At 36.8% G+C, this 18,568-nt stretch overlaps 1 protein-coding gene and 1 long non-coding RNA gene across 8 annotated transcripts in view; one reads left to right on the top strand and one right to left on the bottom strand.

The window, feature by feature from the left end:
* The window catches only part of Dbp80 (putative ATP-dependent RNA helicase Dbp80), a 203,323-nt gene that overhangs the window by 97,896 nt on the left and 86,859 nt on the right, over positions 1-18,568 (top strand). For 5 of the 6 annotated variants that reach the window (XR_011604351.1, XM_070996673.1, XM_070996668.1 and 2 more), the window contains one exon: positions 11,910-12,011. The exons of the other annotated variant lie outside the window; for it this stretch is intronic. Coding sequence is in view for 4 of the 5 variants with exons in the window: in XM_070996673.1 (XP_070852774.1) it covers positions 11,910-12,011 (102 nt within the window). In the remaining variant the exon portion in view is untranslated. The remainder of the gene's footprint in view (positions 1-11,909; positions 12,012-18,568) is intronic. 6 annotated transcript variants of the gene reach the window in all.
* LOC139353190 (uncharacterized) overlaps positions 1-18,568 on the bottom strand; it is a 140,127-nt gene that overhangs the window by 27,419 nt on the left and 94,140 nt on the right. The window lies entirely within an intron of this gene.

Consider the following 18,568-nt stretch of genomic DNA (forward strand, 5'->3'; position numbering starts at 1 on the left):
TTACGTTGAGTATATGCAACTATTGAAGTCGAGCAGACAAACTTACAAGTCATCGTCGAACTATTATTCGGATCTCTATAAAAAAAAAATTTTTCCGTTTTTTTGAAAAAAAAAAAAGGTATATAACCCCTTAAGTAGTTGGGCAATTGACTGTATTTAAGCGACTGTCAGGCGTGAGCTTGATTTGTTCGGGACATCTAAATGTATTGTGGTGTGTGCTTGAACACTTGTTACAAGATTGTGCTGCTTAGTTGAATGACAATTTTTATTTGTTCCTCGGCGTGCGAGGATTATTGCTGCCTGGTTGGTTCATGATAGCGTCGTTAGAAAGCTTTATGTCCGATTTCAAATGTGGACAATGCCGTTCCACTATTTGAACGTATCTTCCCATTAAGGTAACACGAAGTAATCGAGCAAATTCATCTTCGTCTCCTTGCCGATGACTATGGAGATGAGCATGGCCTGGGAGATCTGCGAGTCCGTTCCCAGAGATCGCAAAGAGTTGTAGAAGGCTGCGCAACTGTTGCCCGTTGGTGGTGCTTTTGCGTATTATTCAATGATAGTGGAGGGCATGTTTGCCTGTTGAGAGTAAACGTTATGTGTTTACATTTTTGTTCATTTATTTTAATCCGCCAATCAGATAGCCACCTCTCTACTACGAGGAGGTGGTTTGCTAGCTGTGTTGTGGCTCGGCCTGGGCACCTCGAGCGACTTAAAATTGCGGTGTCGTCAGCGAACGTAGATGTTGTTAGCTGCTCGTTCGTGGGAATATCCGCTGTGTATAGGAGGAACAGAGTAGGCCCTAGCGCGCTTCCTTGCGGGACTCCAGCTTTGATAATGTAGTCGTCGGATGTTGTTGTATTGCACCTTACTGCGAAGGTTCTTTTGTATAGATACGACTCAAGAAGCTTGTGAGTGTAATCAGGCATGAGGCCGTCTATCCATACTCGATCGAAGGCTTGAGATATATCGAGGAATATTGCGCTGAAGAATTCCCAATGCGCAAATGCTGTGCGTATTTCTGATGTTATTCTGTTTACTTGTTCGATTGTTCCATGGTTTTGACGAAAGCCAAATTGATGAGCAGGGATAACATTGTGTGCCCCTAGATATGGTATTATGCGAGTTAGAAGGCATTTTTCGAACAACTTAGACAGACACGATAATAAACTAATTGGTCTGTAGGATGAAGGAATTGTGTGGTCTTTTCCGGGCTTTGGTATCATAATGATAATATATTTTTTCCATTTTTTCGGATAGTAGCCGAGAGTTATGATCCCATTGAAGAGCTTACAATTAAAAATTTTTGGCTAAAAACAATGGTGGTAGGGAAATAGATTCTGATTCGTTTTGTGGTAGGACAAATGAACCAGTGGCAGGGTTCGGCTGGAAGACGTTTCTGAGATGTAAAGCAAAAGTTTCGGCTCTATTTTCGTCGCTTCGGACCCAGCCGCCAGATGAATTTCTTATCGGAGTGACGGTTTTGATTGCAGAGTTCAGATTTGGGTGAGCCCTTCACAGAGGATGTTTTGTACTGGTTGGCGAAAGTTTTTTAAGGTTCCGCAGCTATACATTTTCTGTTTCTTGCTTTAAAACTTGATTCAGTGTGCGAGTGGCTTCCTTAAGACGATGTTTTGATGACGGCGATCTGTTGGTTTGCCAGGCACATCGCAAGCGCCTCTTTTATAGGACTAGCCGTTAAATTTGCAGATTTGTTTTGAAGTGGTTGGCTTGCACGTCCCTGCCTAGTGGTGTTGAGATAGTGGCTGCATCCACGAATACTTCTTCAAGAGCATCGGTAGAGCAGTCGATGTCCGCTTCGATGTTGAAGTGAGGGGTTAATTTGATGTGAGAGCTTACATACTTGTTAAATTTTAACCAGTTGGTTCTGTGTAACGTCAGCCTGAGGGGGTGATCTGTAGTTTTTGTGCTTTGAAGAAGAGTTATTAGCACTGGCGAATGGTCTGACGACAGGTCCGAAAGCGCTCTGACGCTTATTATATTGCGGGGAATGTTTTTTGTCACCGCAAACTCTATTAGGTCTGGAACTTTCCTGGGGTCTGTTGGCCAGTATGTGGGGTTGCCAGGAGAAACATAGTCTAACTTGTTCGGTTTTATGATTGCATTGTAAATTTGCCTTCCTTTGGGAGTCACAAGGCGTTATCCCCAGTGCGTGTGTTTGGCGTTATAGTTCCCTGCAGCTATAAAGCGATCTCCAAGCAAGTTGTAGAAGTCCACGAATTGTCCTTCAGAAATTGTAAAGCGAGGCGGACACAGCGGCTAGTGAGGTTGTCTGACTGCACTTTGATAGACGTAGCTTGCAAGTAATTAGTTGCAAATCTTTGATGAAAGTGGTGCTTGATGCGTTCCCTGATTAGGATGCCGCTTTCGTCGTGGGCTTTACCATCTGGATGGTCTGTGCGGTAGAAAGTGTAGCCTCTTATTTGAAAGTTGTATTTGTTAGTGAGGTGCGTCTCTACCAGTAGCATACTGTCGATATGATTATCATTCAGGAACTGAGTTATTTCAAGGTTGTGCCGTGAAACTCCATTGGCGTTCCACATTGTAATTTGTGGATTTGCCATCTGTTACTTAGACTGCTTACCTGCAAGTAGCTGTAACACCATGTTCTGGTTTTGAACCAGTGTTTGCATGGTCGTTTTCATGATTGACATGAATTCCATCATACTTTCCTGCATGGTGACCATCATAGCTTCCAGAGTGCTTTGTGACTGTACTTGGATCTGCGGTCCTTCATCTCCTTGTAGACCGGACAGCCCCTGTAGTTTGCCGTGTGGTTACCTTGGCAGTAACTCATTTTTTCATTTTGGGGTCTTCTTTGTTGGCAGGGCAGTTAGCCGTATTGTGGAAGTCTCCACAAGCTACACAGACTGTTCGAAGTGAACAGTATGCCCTGGTGTGTCCATACTCCTGACAATTTATGCATTGCACTGGGCCGTTCCTTTTATTTAAGTATTGCAGGTTATAAATGGGGTGCACTTCATTTTTCTTCAAGACTCTTCTAGTACTTATATATTTGAAAATTTAAAAGTTATAGAAATTATTTTGTGTCGTTAAAGAAATATAAGAAAGTTGGAAAACGTGTTATTCAAAAATGCTGTTCTAATCAGAAAATATTGATATCATGTTGTTTTTTATATTTATATTTTTTTTTATATGTATGTATTTTTTTTTTTAATTTTTTTTTTTTTTTTTTAATTTTTTTAATTTTATATTTATTTGTGGTATTTATTCTATGTATTTATTCTATGTATGGCCATACGTATAAATTGTATAAAAATTATTTTGAAATAAAAAATTTTAACCTATCCTTATGAACTTTTTGTTCTTTGTTTTTAATATTTGAAATTCTTATATTATCATTATCTCCTATACCAATTACTTTATATGGTCCCGTATATTTGTATTCTAATTTGTGACCTGTTTCATTCTTTAATAAAACTTTATCTCCAATTTTTAGTTCAAAATCTAAACAGTTTCTATCATAGTGACATTTTTGTTTTATTTTATTTGATTCTAATATTAATCTGGCTCTTTTGAAAGCTTGCTCTAATCTAAACTTTGTTTCTTTTGCGTAATCATCTATATTATAAATAGGTTCTATTCTCTCTACGCTGTTAGTGAGGTGCGTCTCTACCAGTAGCATACTGTCGATATGATTATCATTCAGGAACTGAGTTATTTCAAGGTTGTGCCGTGAAACTCCATTGGCGTTCCACATTGTAATTTGTGGATTTGCCATCTGTTACTTAGACTGCTTACCTGCAAGTAGCTGTAACACCATGTTCTGGTTTTGAACCAGTGTTTGCATGGTCGTTTTCATGATTGACATGAATTCCATCATACTTTCCTGCATGGTGACCATCATAGCTTCCAGAGTGCTTTGTGACTGTACTTGGATCTGCGGTCCTTCATCTCCTTGTAGACCGGACAGCCCCTGTAGTTTGCCGTGTGGTTACCTTGGCAGTAACTCATTTTTTCATTTTGGGGTCTTCTTTGTTGGCAGGGCAGTTAGCCGTATTGTGGAAGTCTCCACAAGCTACACAGACTGTTCGAAGTGAACAGTATGCCCTGGTGTGTCCATACTCCTGACAATTTATGCATTGCACTGGGCCGTTCCTTTTATTTAAGTATTGCAGGTTATAAATGGGGTGCACTTCATTTTTCTTCAAGACTCTGCTGTCTGGCTCCAGCTCGACCCTAAAGAGTGGTTGCGACTCTTTTTTCCTGTTTATAATGTTACTGACGTTGTTTGCAGAAAACCCTTTTTCCTTGAGAGCATCGATAACTTCCTTGGCGGTTACGTCGAGCCCGATTCCTTTTAGTACCACTTGCAGGCCCTTGCTGCTTTTTAGTTGGTACGTGTAGTAGCTTTCCCTCCTAGCTTCCTCCAGGTATTTGGATACAGCTCGGAAATGTTCTTCAGATTTGGTCTGAAGTTTTGTTTCATGGATATCCCCTTTTGTGACCGGAACAACATAAAAGTTTCCGCCCCCGGTCAGCGCAACAGTTTTGTTGACCAGGGCGTTTGAGATTTTGTCTCTAATGTAAATTGGTGGTTGCTTAGGATTCGGTTGGGTCTCCTGAGCCTGTTCTGGTTCATTTTCAGCTAGAAGCGCAAATCTATTGCTGTTAGATCTCCCGGGTAATTTATTTTCTATTTGGACACGGTTTATTATACCCGTTACTCGTAGAGTTAAAGGGTATACTAGATTCGTCGGAAAGTATGTAACAGGCAGAAGGAAGCGTTTCCGACCTCATAAAGTATATATATTCTTGATCAGGATCACAAGCCGAGTCGATCTAGCCATGTCCGTCTGTCCGTCCGGATGAACGCTGAGATCTCGGAAACTATAAGAGCTAGGCTATTGAGATTTGGCGTGCAGATTCCTGAGCTTCTTACACAGCGCAATTTTGTTTCAGCAGAGTGCCACGCCTACTCTAACGCCCACAAACCGCCCAAAACTGTGGCTCCTACAGTTTTGATGCTATAATAAAAATTTTAACTGAAATGTATTGTCCTCACCAGTACCTATTGATTAACCCAAAAAAAAGTTTGCCACGCCCACTTTAACGCCTACAAGCCGCCCACAAACTTAAAAAAAAGCGTAAATATGAACGTCGATATCTCGGAAACTATCAAAGATAGATAATGGGGATCTCAAATTTAGATTCCGTAGCCTTGAACGCAGCGCAAGTTTGTTACACGAATATGCCACGCCCTTAATGCCCACAAACCGCCCAAACCTGTGGCGCCCACAATTTTTATGCTAGATAAAAAATTTTAACTGAAATGTATTGGTCTCGTCAATACTTATCGATTGATCCAAAAAAAATTTGCCACGCCCACTCTAACGCCCATAACACTTAAATCTGTTTACCGCCGGTAGGTGGCGCATTTAAATCTCGCTTTGCTGCTTGCTTATCTCCATTTCCCTTTGGTCCCTTTAGCTGAGAAACGGGTATCTGATAGTCGAGGCACTCGGCTATAGCGTTCTTTCTTGTTAGTTATCTAAAAGTCGGAAAGCTCTGTGCATATAATGATCCCACGGGAACGAACTGCAAGAGTATAGAAACTTCGGCTTGCCGAAGTTAGCTTCCTTAATATACCCGTTACTCGTAGAGTAAAAAGGTATACTAGATTCGTCGGGAAGTATGTTACAGGCAGAAGGAAGCGTTTCCGACCCCATAAAGTATATATATTCTTGCTCAGGATCACTAGCCGAGTCGATCTAGCCATGTCCGTCTGTCCGGATGAACGCTGAGATCTCGGAAACTATGAGAGCTAGGCTATTGAGATTTGGCGTGCAGATTCCTGAGCTTCTTACGCAGCGCAAGTTTGTTTCAGCACAGTGCCACGCCCACTCTAACGCCCACAAACCGCCCAAAACTGTGGCTCCTACAGTTTTGATGCTAGAATGTTGTGGATTTGTACAATCCCTGCGAATATAGTCCTTAAATTCTTCATCCTGCAGCCAAACATCACGAATACTTTGCTTATATTATACTTTGGACATCTTTAACACACCACAAAAAAAGTAAGGAGTGACAAAACGATCTTAAATAGTTCACATACCCAAACCACTCAGTTAAATACCATTTCCGATATTTTTGTGAACCACTATTAATCGGAACAAGCCAAGTCAATGCAAAAATGTGTAAAAAAGAATAGTATATTAAAGACAATTTTAACAAGAAAAAAAGTTAGCTTCGGCAAGCCGAAGCTTATTTACCCTTGCAGTTATAATTTTTAAATTTAAAAACACAAAAAATGATATTCCCAATAGTAAGATATGTCAAAAAACACCGAAGCTATAATTTGTTTCATATTATTTTCCTACCAATTTTCCGATCGTTCCTATGGATATAGTCGTCCGATTTTGATAAAATTTTATTCGAAATTCAGAACTAATTAAAAAATGTTATTTCCAAGCGTAGGAGGTTATATGTTAAAAAACACCGAAGCTATAATTTGTTTCATGTTATTTTCCTACCAATTTTCCGATCGTTGCTATGGCAGCTATATGATATAGTCGTCCGATTTTGATAAAATTAAATTCGAAATTCAGAACTAATTAAAAAATGTTATTTCCAAGCGTTGGAGGTTATACGTTGAAAAACACCGAAGCTATAGTTTGTTTCATATTATTTTTCCACCAATTTTCCGATCGTTCCTATGGCAGCTATATGATATAGTCGTCCGATTTCGATAAAATAAAATTCAAAATTCAAAACTAATTAAAAAATGTTATTTCCAAGCTTAGGAGGTTATATGCTAAAAAACACCAAAGATATAATTTTTATACCCGTTACTCGTAGAGTAAAAGGGTATACTAGATTCGTCGGAAAGTATGTAACAGGCAGAAGGAAGCGTTTCCGTCCCCATATCACTAGCCGAGTCGATCTAGCCATGTCCGTCTGTCCAGATGAACGCTGAGATCTCGGAAACTATGGGAGCTAGGCTATTGAGATTTGGCGTGCAGATTCCCGAGCTTCTTACGCAGCGCAAGTTTGTCTCAGCAATGTGCCACGCCCACTCTAACGCCCACAAACCGCCCAAAACTGTGGCTCCTACAGTTTAGATGCTAGAATAAAAATTTTAACAGAAGTGTATTGTTCTTATCAATACCTATCGAGAGACCCAAAAAAAAGTTTGCCACGCCCACTCTAACGCCCACAAACCTCCCAAACCTGTGACGGCCACAGTTTTCATGCTAGATAAAAAATTTTAACTGAAATGTATTGGTCTCGTCAATACCTATCGATTGATAAAAAAAAATTTTGCCACGCCCACTCTAACGCCCATAACGCTTAAATCTGTCTACCGCCGGTAGGTGGCGTATTTTAGTCTCGCTTTGCTGCTTGCATATCTTCATTTCCCTTTGGTCCCTTTAGCTGAGTAACGGGTATCTGATAGTCGAGGTACTCGACTATAGCGATCTTACTTGTTTTTAATTTTTTTGTCCGATTATTCCTATGGGAGCTATAAGATATAGTTGTCCGATCCGGCTGGTTCCGACTTATATACTACCTGCAAAAGATATAAGACTTTTGGGAAAGTTTCAGCCCGATAGCTTTAAAACTGAGATACTAGTTTGCGTAGAAACGGACGGACAGACGGACAGACGGACATGGCTAGATCGACTCGTCTAGTCATGCTGATCAAGAATATATATACTTTATGGGGTCGGAAACGTCTCCTTCACTGCGTTGCAAACTTCTGACTGAAATCAATATACCCTCTGCAAGGGTATAAAAATGGCTTATAGCAAATTTAAAAAAAAGTGGCAAATGTTTTTCAAAGTGACCAGGCACTAAATGGCTAACCTGGCAGCACTGATTAACTGCAAAACGCTACCGCTCTTCCGCACTCTCGCATTCTCTTTCTTAACTGTTTCCCCTTAATCGGTAGCTCAAGCAAACAGAGTTTGTGCTCCTCCCGCCATTAATTAATCAAAGCTGACCAGTCCAAATATTATTACTCCCCATTAGCAGCACCTCTGTAGGTCAGTTATATTTCCGTGTCAACACGGGTTTATGAAACGTAGATCAACAACCACTAACCTTTCGTAACTAATATCCTTTGTGATAAAGGGATTTGAAAAACATCTTCAAACAGCCGTCACTTACACTGACTTTAGTAAAGCACTTGACTCTGTGAATCACGTTCTTCTGGTTAGAAAACTGCATTTATTAGGGTTTCCTGTTGATCTTTTAAGATGGATCTTAAGGTATCGGAATTGCAGAACACAAAGAGTACTTTTTAGAAATTCCCTCCCTAGTTTACACTACTTTGCCTCCGGTGTCCCACAAGGGAGCCACCTGGGGCCGTTAATTTTAACTTTATTTATAAATGACCTTCCCTTACTTATAACTCATTCTCGCGTACTAATGTACGCAGATGTTGTTAAATTATGCCTGCAGTACAAAAATACTTTTTGCCAGTCCGACTTTACAATCCATTTTAAGATCATAATTCTTAGTTTAAGAACAAAATTCTTAATTTAAGAACGTTTCAGCTCGTTTTTATATTTTGTTCTTAAAATAAAAAAAATTGTTCATAAACTTTTTCTTATATCAATTTCGAAATACTGCGTGGCCTAGCCGGGCTCAACCCGCGCCCCGAGTTGCGACTTTAAAATAATTCGGTCGTGAGGGAGAGAATAAATGGTCTGACTTAAACAATTTTTGACTTTACATGTGTATTAATAACACTTTGTTACAAAACTGGACCTTTATTTATTTACCTCGATGGATGCTAGAAAATCGTGTTCGCTTTCAATCGAAATTTTAAAGTATGTTTGGGAGGTTAAAAAAACATGCTTTTTTGCTTTTTGAACCGCAATTATAGACAAACGGAATCTTGGTTTGTTAGTTTGTGAAAACGTTGTGGAACTCTTTGTCTTCAACTTCCACACTCAAAACAATTTTAGGATAATAGCGGTCAACATAATAGAAATTCCCACGCCTTTCATATTTAAAAGATCAAGCGTTAAGGGCAATATTCAAGGCTAAGACTGATCACTGTATAATAATAAACTTGGAACAACATTAAGAAGTTAGTTCTTCTTAATCAAATATAAGCCAAGCTAAGGCACTGTTATAGACGTAAATCAATTAAATTACGAATTTTTAGCAGCCGATGAACCTAATTACTGAACTGTGATAATGGATTTAGATTTGTATGTGTCAGTAAACGTGAATTCGTGGATCGCATCTTTAAAGTCAAGTCAAGTGCAAATGGTCTAAATAATTTGTGTCCCAGATTTATCAAACCACTCCTTCCGTACGTTCTAAACCATATTACACATATTTTGAATACAGTTTTTACAACATCTTTTCCTATAATGTGGGCGAAAGCCAAAATTCTTCCTTTGTTGAAGCCAATTGTCAAGTGCAGGAAAAGCTTTCGAGACGTTAATAGCCTTTCAAATAAAAGACTTTTTTGAAAAAAAATTTCTCACATTTGACCGATAAACAGTTCGGATTTAGGGAAAGAGAAGTTCCACGACTGCTATACTAATTGTTGGAGATACATCAGAGTACAGCCTATCGACAGCAAGGTAAAATTTTTAACTCTTATAGATCAAAGTAAGTCTTTTGATGTTGCCAGCCATCTAATTCTGTGTACGAAACTTAGTAATCTTTATAACTTTTTGCGAAGGATCATTCCTAGGACCTCTGCTTTCTTCAGTGTATTTAAATGACCTCCCAAATGTTTTGTCTAAATGTAATAAAAATGTGTAAAATTAATGAGTGTTTTGTTGACTGTAATGAAGAGATTTGTAAAATAAGTATCTGTGCAACGGAAAATACTTTATGTATCAAAATGCATGGTAATATATAAAAAAACAATCGAAGCCTTCTTTCTCAACAATCGGAAATTGCATGAAAGCAAAGTAGAATACTGTTTGCAAGCAAATAATTTGGCTGGCAACAATGCTTGCTGGTCAATTGAAGTTTACGGTGAGAGGGTGACTGCCCCCCTATTCCCCTGGCCTAAAGCTCAGTGGGTGACATGCAAACAAGATAACGGCGAAGGCCGGAGTAAGGTTTAAGGTTTCTTTATTCAAATAAATGTAAAACATAACTGATGGACTTAACTGTACGATAAACGCTAGCTTGGTGGGCATGCCGACCGCGCGTCAGTGGAAAATGGAACCCAAGCGCGGCCCCAAAGGCGGGTATGCTGAGTCGGTATCTAGAAACACTAGGGTGATCCAAGAATCATCCAAGATTTCTACCAACTTTTTGTTACCCTTCAGTAACGTTAACTTATATATACTGTATATACTTTGTTTGGTCGGAACCACTTCTACCTGTTACATACTTTTTCCCGAATACAATATAACCTTTTACTCGACGAGTAAGGGGTAAAAAGTTTTTTTTAACCCTCTTAAAATTTTGGTCGGTCATAGAGCAAGCCAAAGTTAGAAACGGAAGGAAAAAATGGACTGTAAAGTCTAAAAATAGGTAATCAGTATTTGTCCTCTCCCTTAATTTTAAACTATACGACACTTATTGAAAACAACTAACGTCTTTAATATAAACTTAATGTTTTTTGACGATAATTGTTTAAAATGCTATGCGTTTCTTTCTTATGCGGAAATAGGTATATGTTAAATACTGCATACTTTAAAACGAGTCTAAACTTAATCGGTTATTATGCTTTTTAATTGCGGCTTTAAAAAAAAATTATTGAAAAATACAAAAGTAAGTTAAGTTCTCTAGCCAGTGTAAGCTAAAAGAATATAAAAAGACAGCAACTGGACATTTTCTTGTGCTTATCACATTTTTTAAATCTGTGCCAGGAATGACTGTTTGAAGGGATTTAATCAGTTAAAATCTAAACTTATTGCCAAATTTAAAATGAAAAAATTGCATAAGCGTCACAACGGGAAGCGGGGTTTGATCTCTTTTAAAATAAAAATTGAAAAAAAAAATATTTATAAATATATAAAATACAAATTGTACGAAAATAAATAACTAGGTGATATTTTTGCCCATTCTTTGGCGCTGCTTCGACTTTTTATACCCGTTACTCGTAGAGTAAAAGGGTATACTAGATTCGTCGGAAAGTATGTAACAGGCAGAAGGAAGCGTTTCCGACCCCACAAAGTATATATATTCTTGATCAGGATCACTAGCCGAGTCGATCTAGCCATGTCCGTCTGTCCGTCTGTCCGGATGAACGCTGAGATCTCGGAAACTATGAGAGCTAGGCTATTGAGATTTGGCGTGCAGATTCCTGAGCTTCTTACGCAGCGCAAGTTTGTTTCAGCACAGTGCCACGCCCACTCTAACGCCCACAAACCGCCCAAAACTGTGGCTCCTACAGTTTTGATGCTAGAATAAAAATTTTAACTGAAATGTATTGTTCTCATCAATACCTATCGATTGACCCAAAAAAAAGTTTGCCACGCCCATTTTAACGCCCACAAACCGCGAAAACCTGTGACGCCCACAATTTTCATGCTAGATACAAAATTTTAACTGAAATGTATTGGTCTCGTCAATACTTATCGATTGATCCAAAAAAAATTTGCCACGCCCACTCTAACGCCCATAACACTTAAATCTGTTTACCGCCGGTAGGTGGCGCATTTTAATCTCGCTTCGCTGCTTGCATATCTCCATTTCCCTTTGAACCCATTAGCTGAGTAACGGGTATCTGATAGTCGTGGTACTCGACTATAGCGTTCTTCCTTGTTTTTGTTGAGAAATTTTCAACAGACTATTGAACTGCTGAGACCCCAAAGAAATTAATTTCATTTAAAAGTGCAGATTCCAGATTTGCAGAATTTAGCGCTTTATCCTTTAAGAAACTATTTATTATTTCATATATATATTATATACTAATATATATCCAACAAATTTTTATGTTTTAGAATGTTGAGGCCTGAGTGCCAAATGTTATTTTTCTCTGCAACTTATGATAAAGAAGTTATGGACTTTGCTCGACTAATTGTTGCAGATCCTACTATAATAAGGTAAGAATCTATTTACTAATTACTATACACACCCCCTACAAATTCAAAGATCACAAAAAAAAAAACATTCAATTGGGAGATATTTGCGTACTTTTGCAGAATTTGTAGAGAAGTCAACTGTATTATTTAAATCATATTTATTAGATGTGTGTTATTATCCTCAGAATAAAGTAAAAGATTTGGTTATAGTGGCCAACGGCCAAGCTTGTTCTTTATTGATTGATGGTCATAATTCGAGTGACTTACAGCTAGCTAATTGCGGCTGCGCTGCCTGCAAACATTGGCAGCGGCCGTCATGTATATACCAAAGTATATGCTCACAATTGTATTTGTGCTGGTAGCACCAAGAGCGCGAGAGCAGTTGTATATGCATGCCTTGTATGTGTCTGCACTCAGGCCATGGGAATATGCTGACACTAGCACTTCCCATAAGTTGGGCTCTGAGGCGCATTCATATTTCGGCTGGCCGCAAGAGTTTAGCGGCCGGCACTTTTGTATTTGGTTGAGTACACTGTAACACAATGTTGGTGTCGGTACAGTGGGTACTCGCTACAATGATCCATGCATACTACATCTCCCTCCTTTTGAAAAATAACGTAATGTAATGAAGTTATTTTCTAAAGAATATGTTTGGTTTTTTTTTTTTTAATTTTTTAAAAAGTAATAAAAATGAAATTATTTCTAGTTATTAAAATTATCTTCTAGTACTTATATATTTGAAAATTTAAAAGTTATAGAAATTATTTTGTGTCGTTAAAGAAATATAAGAAAGTTGGAAAACGTGTTATTCAAAAATGCTGTTCTAATCAGAAAATATTGATATCATGTTGTTTTTTATATTTATATTTTTTTTTATATGTATGTATTTTTTTTTTTTAATTTTTTTTTTTTTTTTTAATTTTTTTAATTTTATATTTATTTGTGGTATTTATTCTATGTATTTATTCTATGTATGGCCATACGTATAAATTGTATAAAAATTATTTTGAAATAAAAAATTTTAACCTATCCTTATGAACTTTTTGTTCTTTGTTTTTAATATTTGAAATTCTTATATTATCATTATCTCCTATACCAATTACTTTATATGGTCCCGTATATTTGTATTCTAATTTGTGACCTGTTTCATTCTTTAATAAAACTTTATCTCCAATTTTTAGTTCAAAATCTAAACAGTTTCTATCATAGTGACATTTTTGTTTTATTTTATTTGATTCTAATATTAATCTGGCTCTTTTGAAAGCTTGCTCTAATCTAAACTTTGTTTCTTTTGCGTAATCATCTATATTATAAATAGGTTCTATTCTCTCTACGCTATTAAAATGTTTTGGTAAATTCGAAGTCCTACCAAACACTAACTCATATGGACAGTAATCATGTGCCATAGAGGGTGTCGTGTTGAAACAATAAACAAAATATTTTAGCCATATATCCCAATCCGTTTTATCAGTTGAGATGTATGTACGTATAAATTCATTAAAGGTTCTGTGGCTTCGTTCCACAGTTCCGACAGTCTGATGATGGTGTGCTGTCGATGTTATATGTTTGATATTTAAGTTTTTGCATAGGTGTTCGATTAAAGAATTTTTGTATTCTGTTCCCATGTCCGTAATGAACGTCTTCATTGGACCGTACTTTAGAACAAATTCTTCGAATATAGCCTTTGCTACCGTTTTTGCATTTTTATTAGGTACTGGTATGGCAACAAGGTATTTTGACAGATCACATATTAAGGTGACTGCATATTCATTTCCTTGATCTGATTTCGGCAGTGGACCGATCGTATCCACAATTACCTTATCGAATACCATTTCTGGTGTTTCTGTAAGTGTTAAAGGAGTTTTTGTATGTCTTGTCGTTTTTGACATTTGGCATTTTGGACATTTACGTATGTACTGGGTTATGTCTTTACTCATTCCTTTCCAATAGTAGTGTCTTTTGACCTTGGCCAAGGTTTTTGTTATACCTGAATGTCCTCCTTGAATAGGGTCGTCATGTAATGTAGACAATATTGCTTCTTTTTCGTTATTAGTTGTTATTAGGGTCACCGGGTTGAGTAGCGCTACTCTTAATGATTTTAATATTTTGTTGCCCATTTTTTTAAATTTATCTATTGAAATATTTTCAAAGATTTTTTCCCATGGTGCCACTTTGAGTTGGGTAATTTTTTGTTTACCAGCCTGCAGTTCAAGCCTTTGGAAAAACTGACCTAAGTCAAGACTTCCATTAGTATACAAATCTCCAACATCATATCTTGCTGTAATTTTTTTTCCATGTTTGAAAAAACATATATTATTATTTACATGCAAGGTCACTACTTTACGTACTTCGTCATTGTTAATGACTTCATATACGTTGGGCTTAGAAGCTTTTACTTGAGATTGCCTAGGCAATTCTACTTTATCTTTTCCTGCGCAGGAATTTTGTCTACTTTTTTGTCTTGTAGTGACTTGTAATATATTTGCCGTAATGTTTTGAAGATCCTTAATTGTTATTCTAGAAAGGGCGTCTGCCACAAAGTTATCTTTTCCCTTTAGATACTCGACTGTGAAGTCGTATTCCTCTAATTCGAGCCGCATGCGCGTTAGTTTTGAACTAGGATTGACCATTGAAAATAAGTATGTTAGTGGTCTGTGATCGGTTTTAACTGTAAAATGTTTGCCATAAATATATGGTCGAAAGTGTGTAATTGCCCAATGAATTGCTGCTAGTTCCTGTTCTGTAGTGCTTTTATTGCTTTCAGCTTTTGTAAATGAACGTGATGCATATGCTAGCGGGAGTTGGAGTCCGTTATGGTTTTGCGTTAATACCGCTCCACATGCTTGTTTACTTGCATCCGTTATTATACAAAATTCTTTAAGGAAATCAGGATATTGTAATAAAGTTGGTTCTATAAGTTTATCTTTTAAATATTGGAATGATTTTTGGCATTCGGGAGACCATTCAAATGGAACATTCTTTTTACATAATCTAGTTATGTGCCGTGAATAGTCGGCGAAGTTTTTAATGAAACGTCTATAATAATTGCAAAATGCTATAAATCGTCTAGCGCTATCTGCATCATGTGGGACTGGATAGTTTCTTATGACATTATATTTCTTGTCGTCTGGTAAGATTCCTTTGTCGGTGCATTTATGACCAAGGAAGGTCACTTCATGCATAAAAAATGAACATTTTTGTGGGTGTAATTTTAAGTTGTACTTTCTGCATATTTCAAAGATGTCTTTTAGGTTTTTGAGCATATGTCTTTCAGAACATCCAATGACTATTAAATCATCCATATAGAGGAATGCTTGAGAAGCTTCAAGTCCAGAAAATGCAATAGTCATCATTCTCTGAAATGAATTTGGGGCTATTTTTAAGCCGAAAGGTAATCGCGTAAAACGATATGAGCCATTGCTCGTTGAAAACGACGTTATGTTTCTTGAATTTTCTTCTAGTTCGATTTGATGGAAACCTGACATTAAATCAAGGCATGAGAAATACTTTGCTCTACCTAGTTGGTCCAAGATGTCATCAATTCTTGGGAGTGGAAATTTATCAGACAGAAGTTTTTTGTTGATTTGACGATAGTCAACTACTAGTCGCCATTTCTTTTCGTTTGAACCCGGAAGGGTTTTCTTTGGGACAAGTAGAAGTGGGCTGTTGTATTCTGATACAGATGGCTCGACTATGTATATTGTCTTTGATTAATTTTCCTACTTGTTTTTGAATTTCCTCAACTTGGCTGTGCGGGCTTCGATAATTTTTTATATAGATCGGTTCATCGTCCTTCAATCTCAGTTTCTGCTTGTAAAAATTGTTTGTTGTTATTGATTCGGTTTCAAGACCGAATACGTCAGTATATTTTCCACATAGTTCCGTTAATTGTTGTTTAAATTGAATTGGAAAATTTTTCTTCAGTTCTTCTATGATGTTTTGCTCTCTATTACTTGAAATGTTTTGAATTACATTATAATCGGAAATTGGTTCACATTTTAAATTTGTTATACTAACCAATTGATCAGTACTGGATGTGTTGAGTAATCGGACAAATGTATTCTCTTTTGATGTGATAGTATTTGCAACGTAAATACCAGGTTGAATCTCCTGATCTGGTATTAATATAGTATCAGTATCGGACATTACTTTGATTTTTCGTACTACTTGAGATCTGGCTGGTAGTAGAATTGTATTATTACCAGAAGTATATGTTATTGGGATATAAATATGAATGTCTATATTATTTGGTCTTATTATAAACCAATCCTCTGTAGGGTTAAGGTCTATTTGACAGTTTAATTCTTTTATAAAATCTATTCCTATTATTCCATCACATGGAATCGCAAAATCTTTATTTACTATGTGAAAATTGTATGGAATTATATATTTGTCTGTTTGGAGTTTATGATTCCCTCGCCTATTCCTTGAATATTTATTGTATTTTTTATTTGTATGTTGCTAAAGGTATCTGCATTTTCTTTTAAAAGTGAAATATTTGCTCCCGTATCCACAAGGAACGTAAGCTGCCTTCCTGTTTCTGAATTAATAAATGGTACGAAGATATTGAGATTGAGGTTTATGGTATATACCGTTGGTATTTTTAATTTATTGTATCTAAAGGGGTCTGCGAGTTTCCCGAAACTGGCTGGGTAAAGCGGACATTATTGTTGTGTTGTGTGTTGCCGTAATTGCCTGTATCTTGGTTATTATTGTTTTGTCTATAATTTCCACGACCTCTACTATAGTTATTGGTCTGGTTATTATAGTTTCGATTAAAACCATTATTTTGGTTGTAACCGCTATTTCTGTTGTAGCTGTTATATTGGTAATACCCATTATTTTGGTAGTTACCACGACCATTTCCTCTACCTCTACCACGGTAGTTACTTCTGAAGTTGTTACCTCTATGGCCGGTCCTTTTCTGGCAAATAGTATTGCGTTGGCGTTACCCGTCATTTCAGTAGTACACTGTATATACTTGGTGACTGCCTCATTCATTGATGAGAAGTTGCCTGCCTCAAGTATTGTTTTGAGTCGGCCATGCTCACAATTTTTGACCATTGTGTTTATAGCCTCCTTGGTGCTGAATTTGTCCGCAAGTTCAGCGGGTAATCCTTCATCAATATACGAAGCTTCGAGTAGCTTTCGTAAATTGTCAACTTCAGTTGTGAATTTTTTCAGCTGTTTTTCCTTTTTGAGTAGTTTTAGCCATTTTTGCTTTGACTACATCGGATGTTTCGCCGATAATTGTGTCTTGTAATTTTTTTATAATTCCGTTTATAGTGGATTCGTTTTGAACTTTGTACAAGGTTGAGCCAACTATTTTTGATTTTATGACTTCAACTGCTATTTCTTCAAATGTGCCTTTGGTTAGGTTTACTAATTTCAAGGCTGTTATGAATCTTTGAAGGTTGATTTTTTGTCCGTTGAACTCAGGGATAGCATTTGCTATATCCTTAATATATGCCCGTTGGGCAACAGTTTCGTCCGTCATTGTTCTTATTTGGTGTTGTTCGATTTCGCAATCGGATTCAATTGTTTCCTGATCTGATAATTCAGATTGAAAAAGTACAGCTGGAATTGTGAGATTATTTAAATCTTTCTCTTCTACTTCTGGGCTGTCAAATTCAGATTCTTCTACCTGTACTGAGTCGACTTCTGGTGGATCTGATGATTCCAATTTGTCCCCAGTTTCTACTTTCAGAGGGGTGTTCAGAATGGTCGGTATTGAAATATTTAAGTTATACCTTTCTTTTATAGTTATTAGGTTTGATCGAAGTCTGGTTAGAAATTTTGATACTTCAGACCAACGATTTTTATCTAGTCGATCTCTTTGCTCATGTATTAGTATACGCGCATTGTTGAAGCGAGATACTAATATTTCTGCATGTTTATTTATAGTGGCTTGTTGTATTGATCTATTTTGCGTTAATGATTTATATGATTTATCGAAATCGCTTTTTAATTTATTTAGATCCTTATATAATTCACTCCATTCCATTATAATATGGATATGAATTATTCTTGTACACCACTGAAATTCTAGCACTACCTAATATGTCATTTTCGCTTACAATTGTTCTCACGTGGACACCCGGGATGGTGCTTAATACCATCGCTTTTTGTTTGTTAGAGCAATGTATTAATGGTGAGCTTTCTAGATTATATGTTGACATATATACATTTTCTAACTCATAGATAGTAATTGGGGTCGTTGAGACCAATGTGATAATTCTTTCACTAAAATATTGATCCCTCATATAGGTATTGAAAACTGCCTCTGCATTCATTCTGTTTGTTTTGTTTATCTACCTATACTTGTGGCCATAATAGAAGAAATTGTAAAATTTTGTTTTTGTTTTTTTTTTTTTTTTTTTATGTTTTTTAAAGTAAAATTTTTTTGTTTGCTTTCAATAATTCTTGAAATTATAACTGGCAAGTTTTATTTTGTATCTCTTTTTTTTTAAATTTTATCCAGGTCGTTTGCTCGACTCTGGAATCTTTTCTTCAAACACCTATTGTGTAATTTATAGATTTTTAGAAAAACACTTGCTGACATTATAATTACAATTATT

Source organism: Drosophila suzukii, chromosome 3 (genome assembly GCF_043229965.1).
Source record: "Drosophila suzukii chromosome 3, CBGP_Dsuzu_IsoJpt1.0, whole genome shotgun sequence".
Lineage (NCBI taxonomy): Eukaryota > Metazoa > Arthropoda > Insecta > Diptera > Drosophilidae > Drosophila > Drosophila suzukii.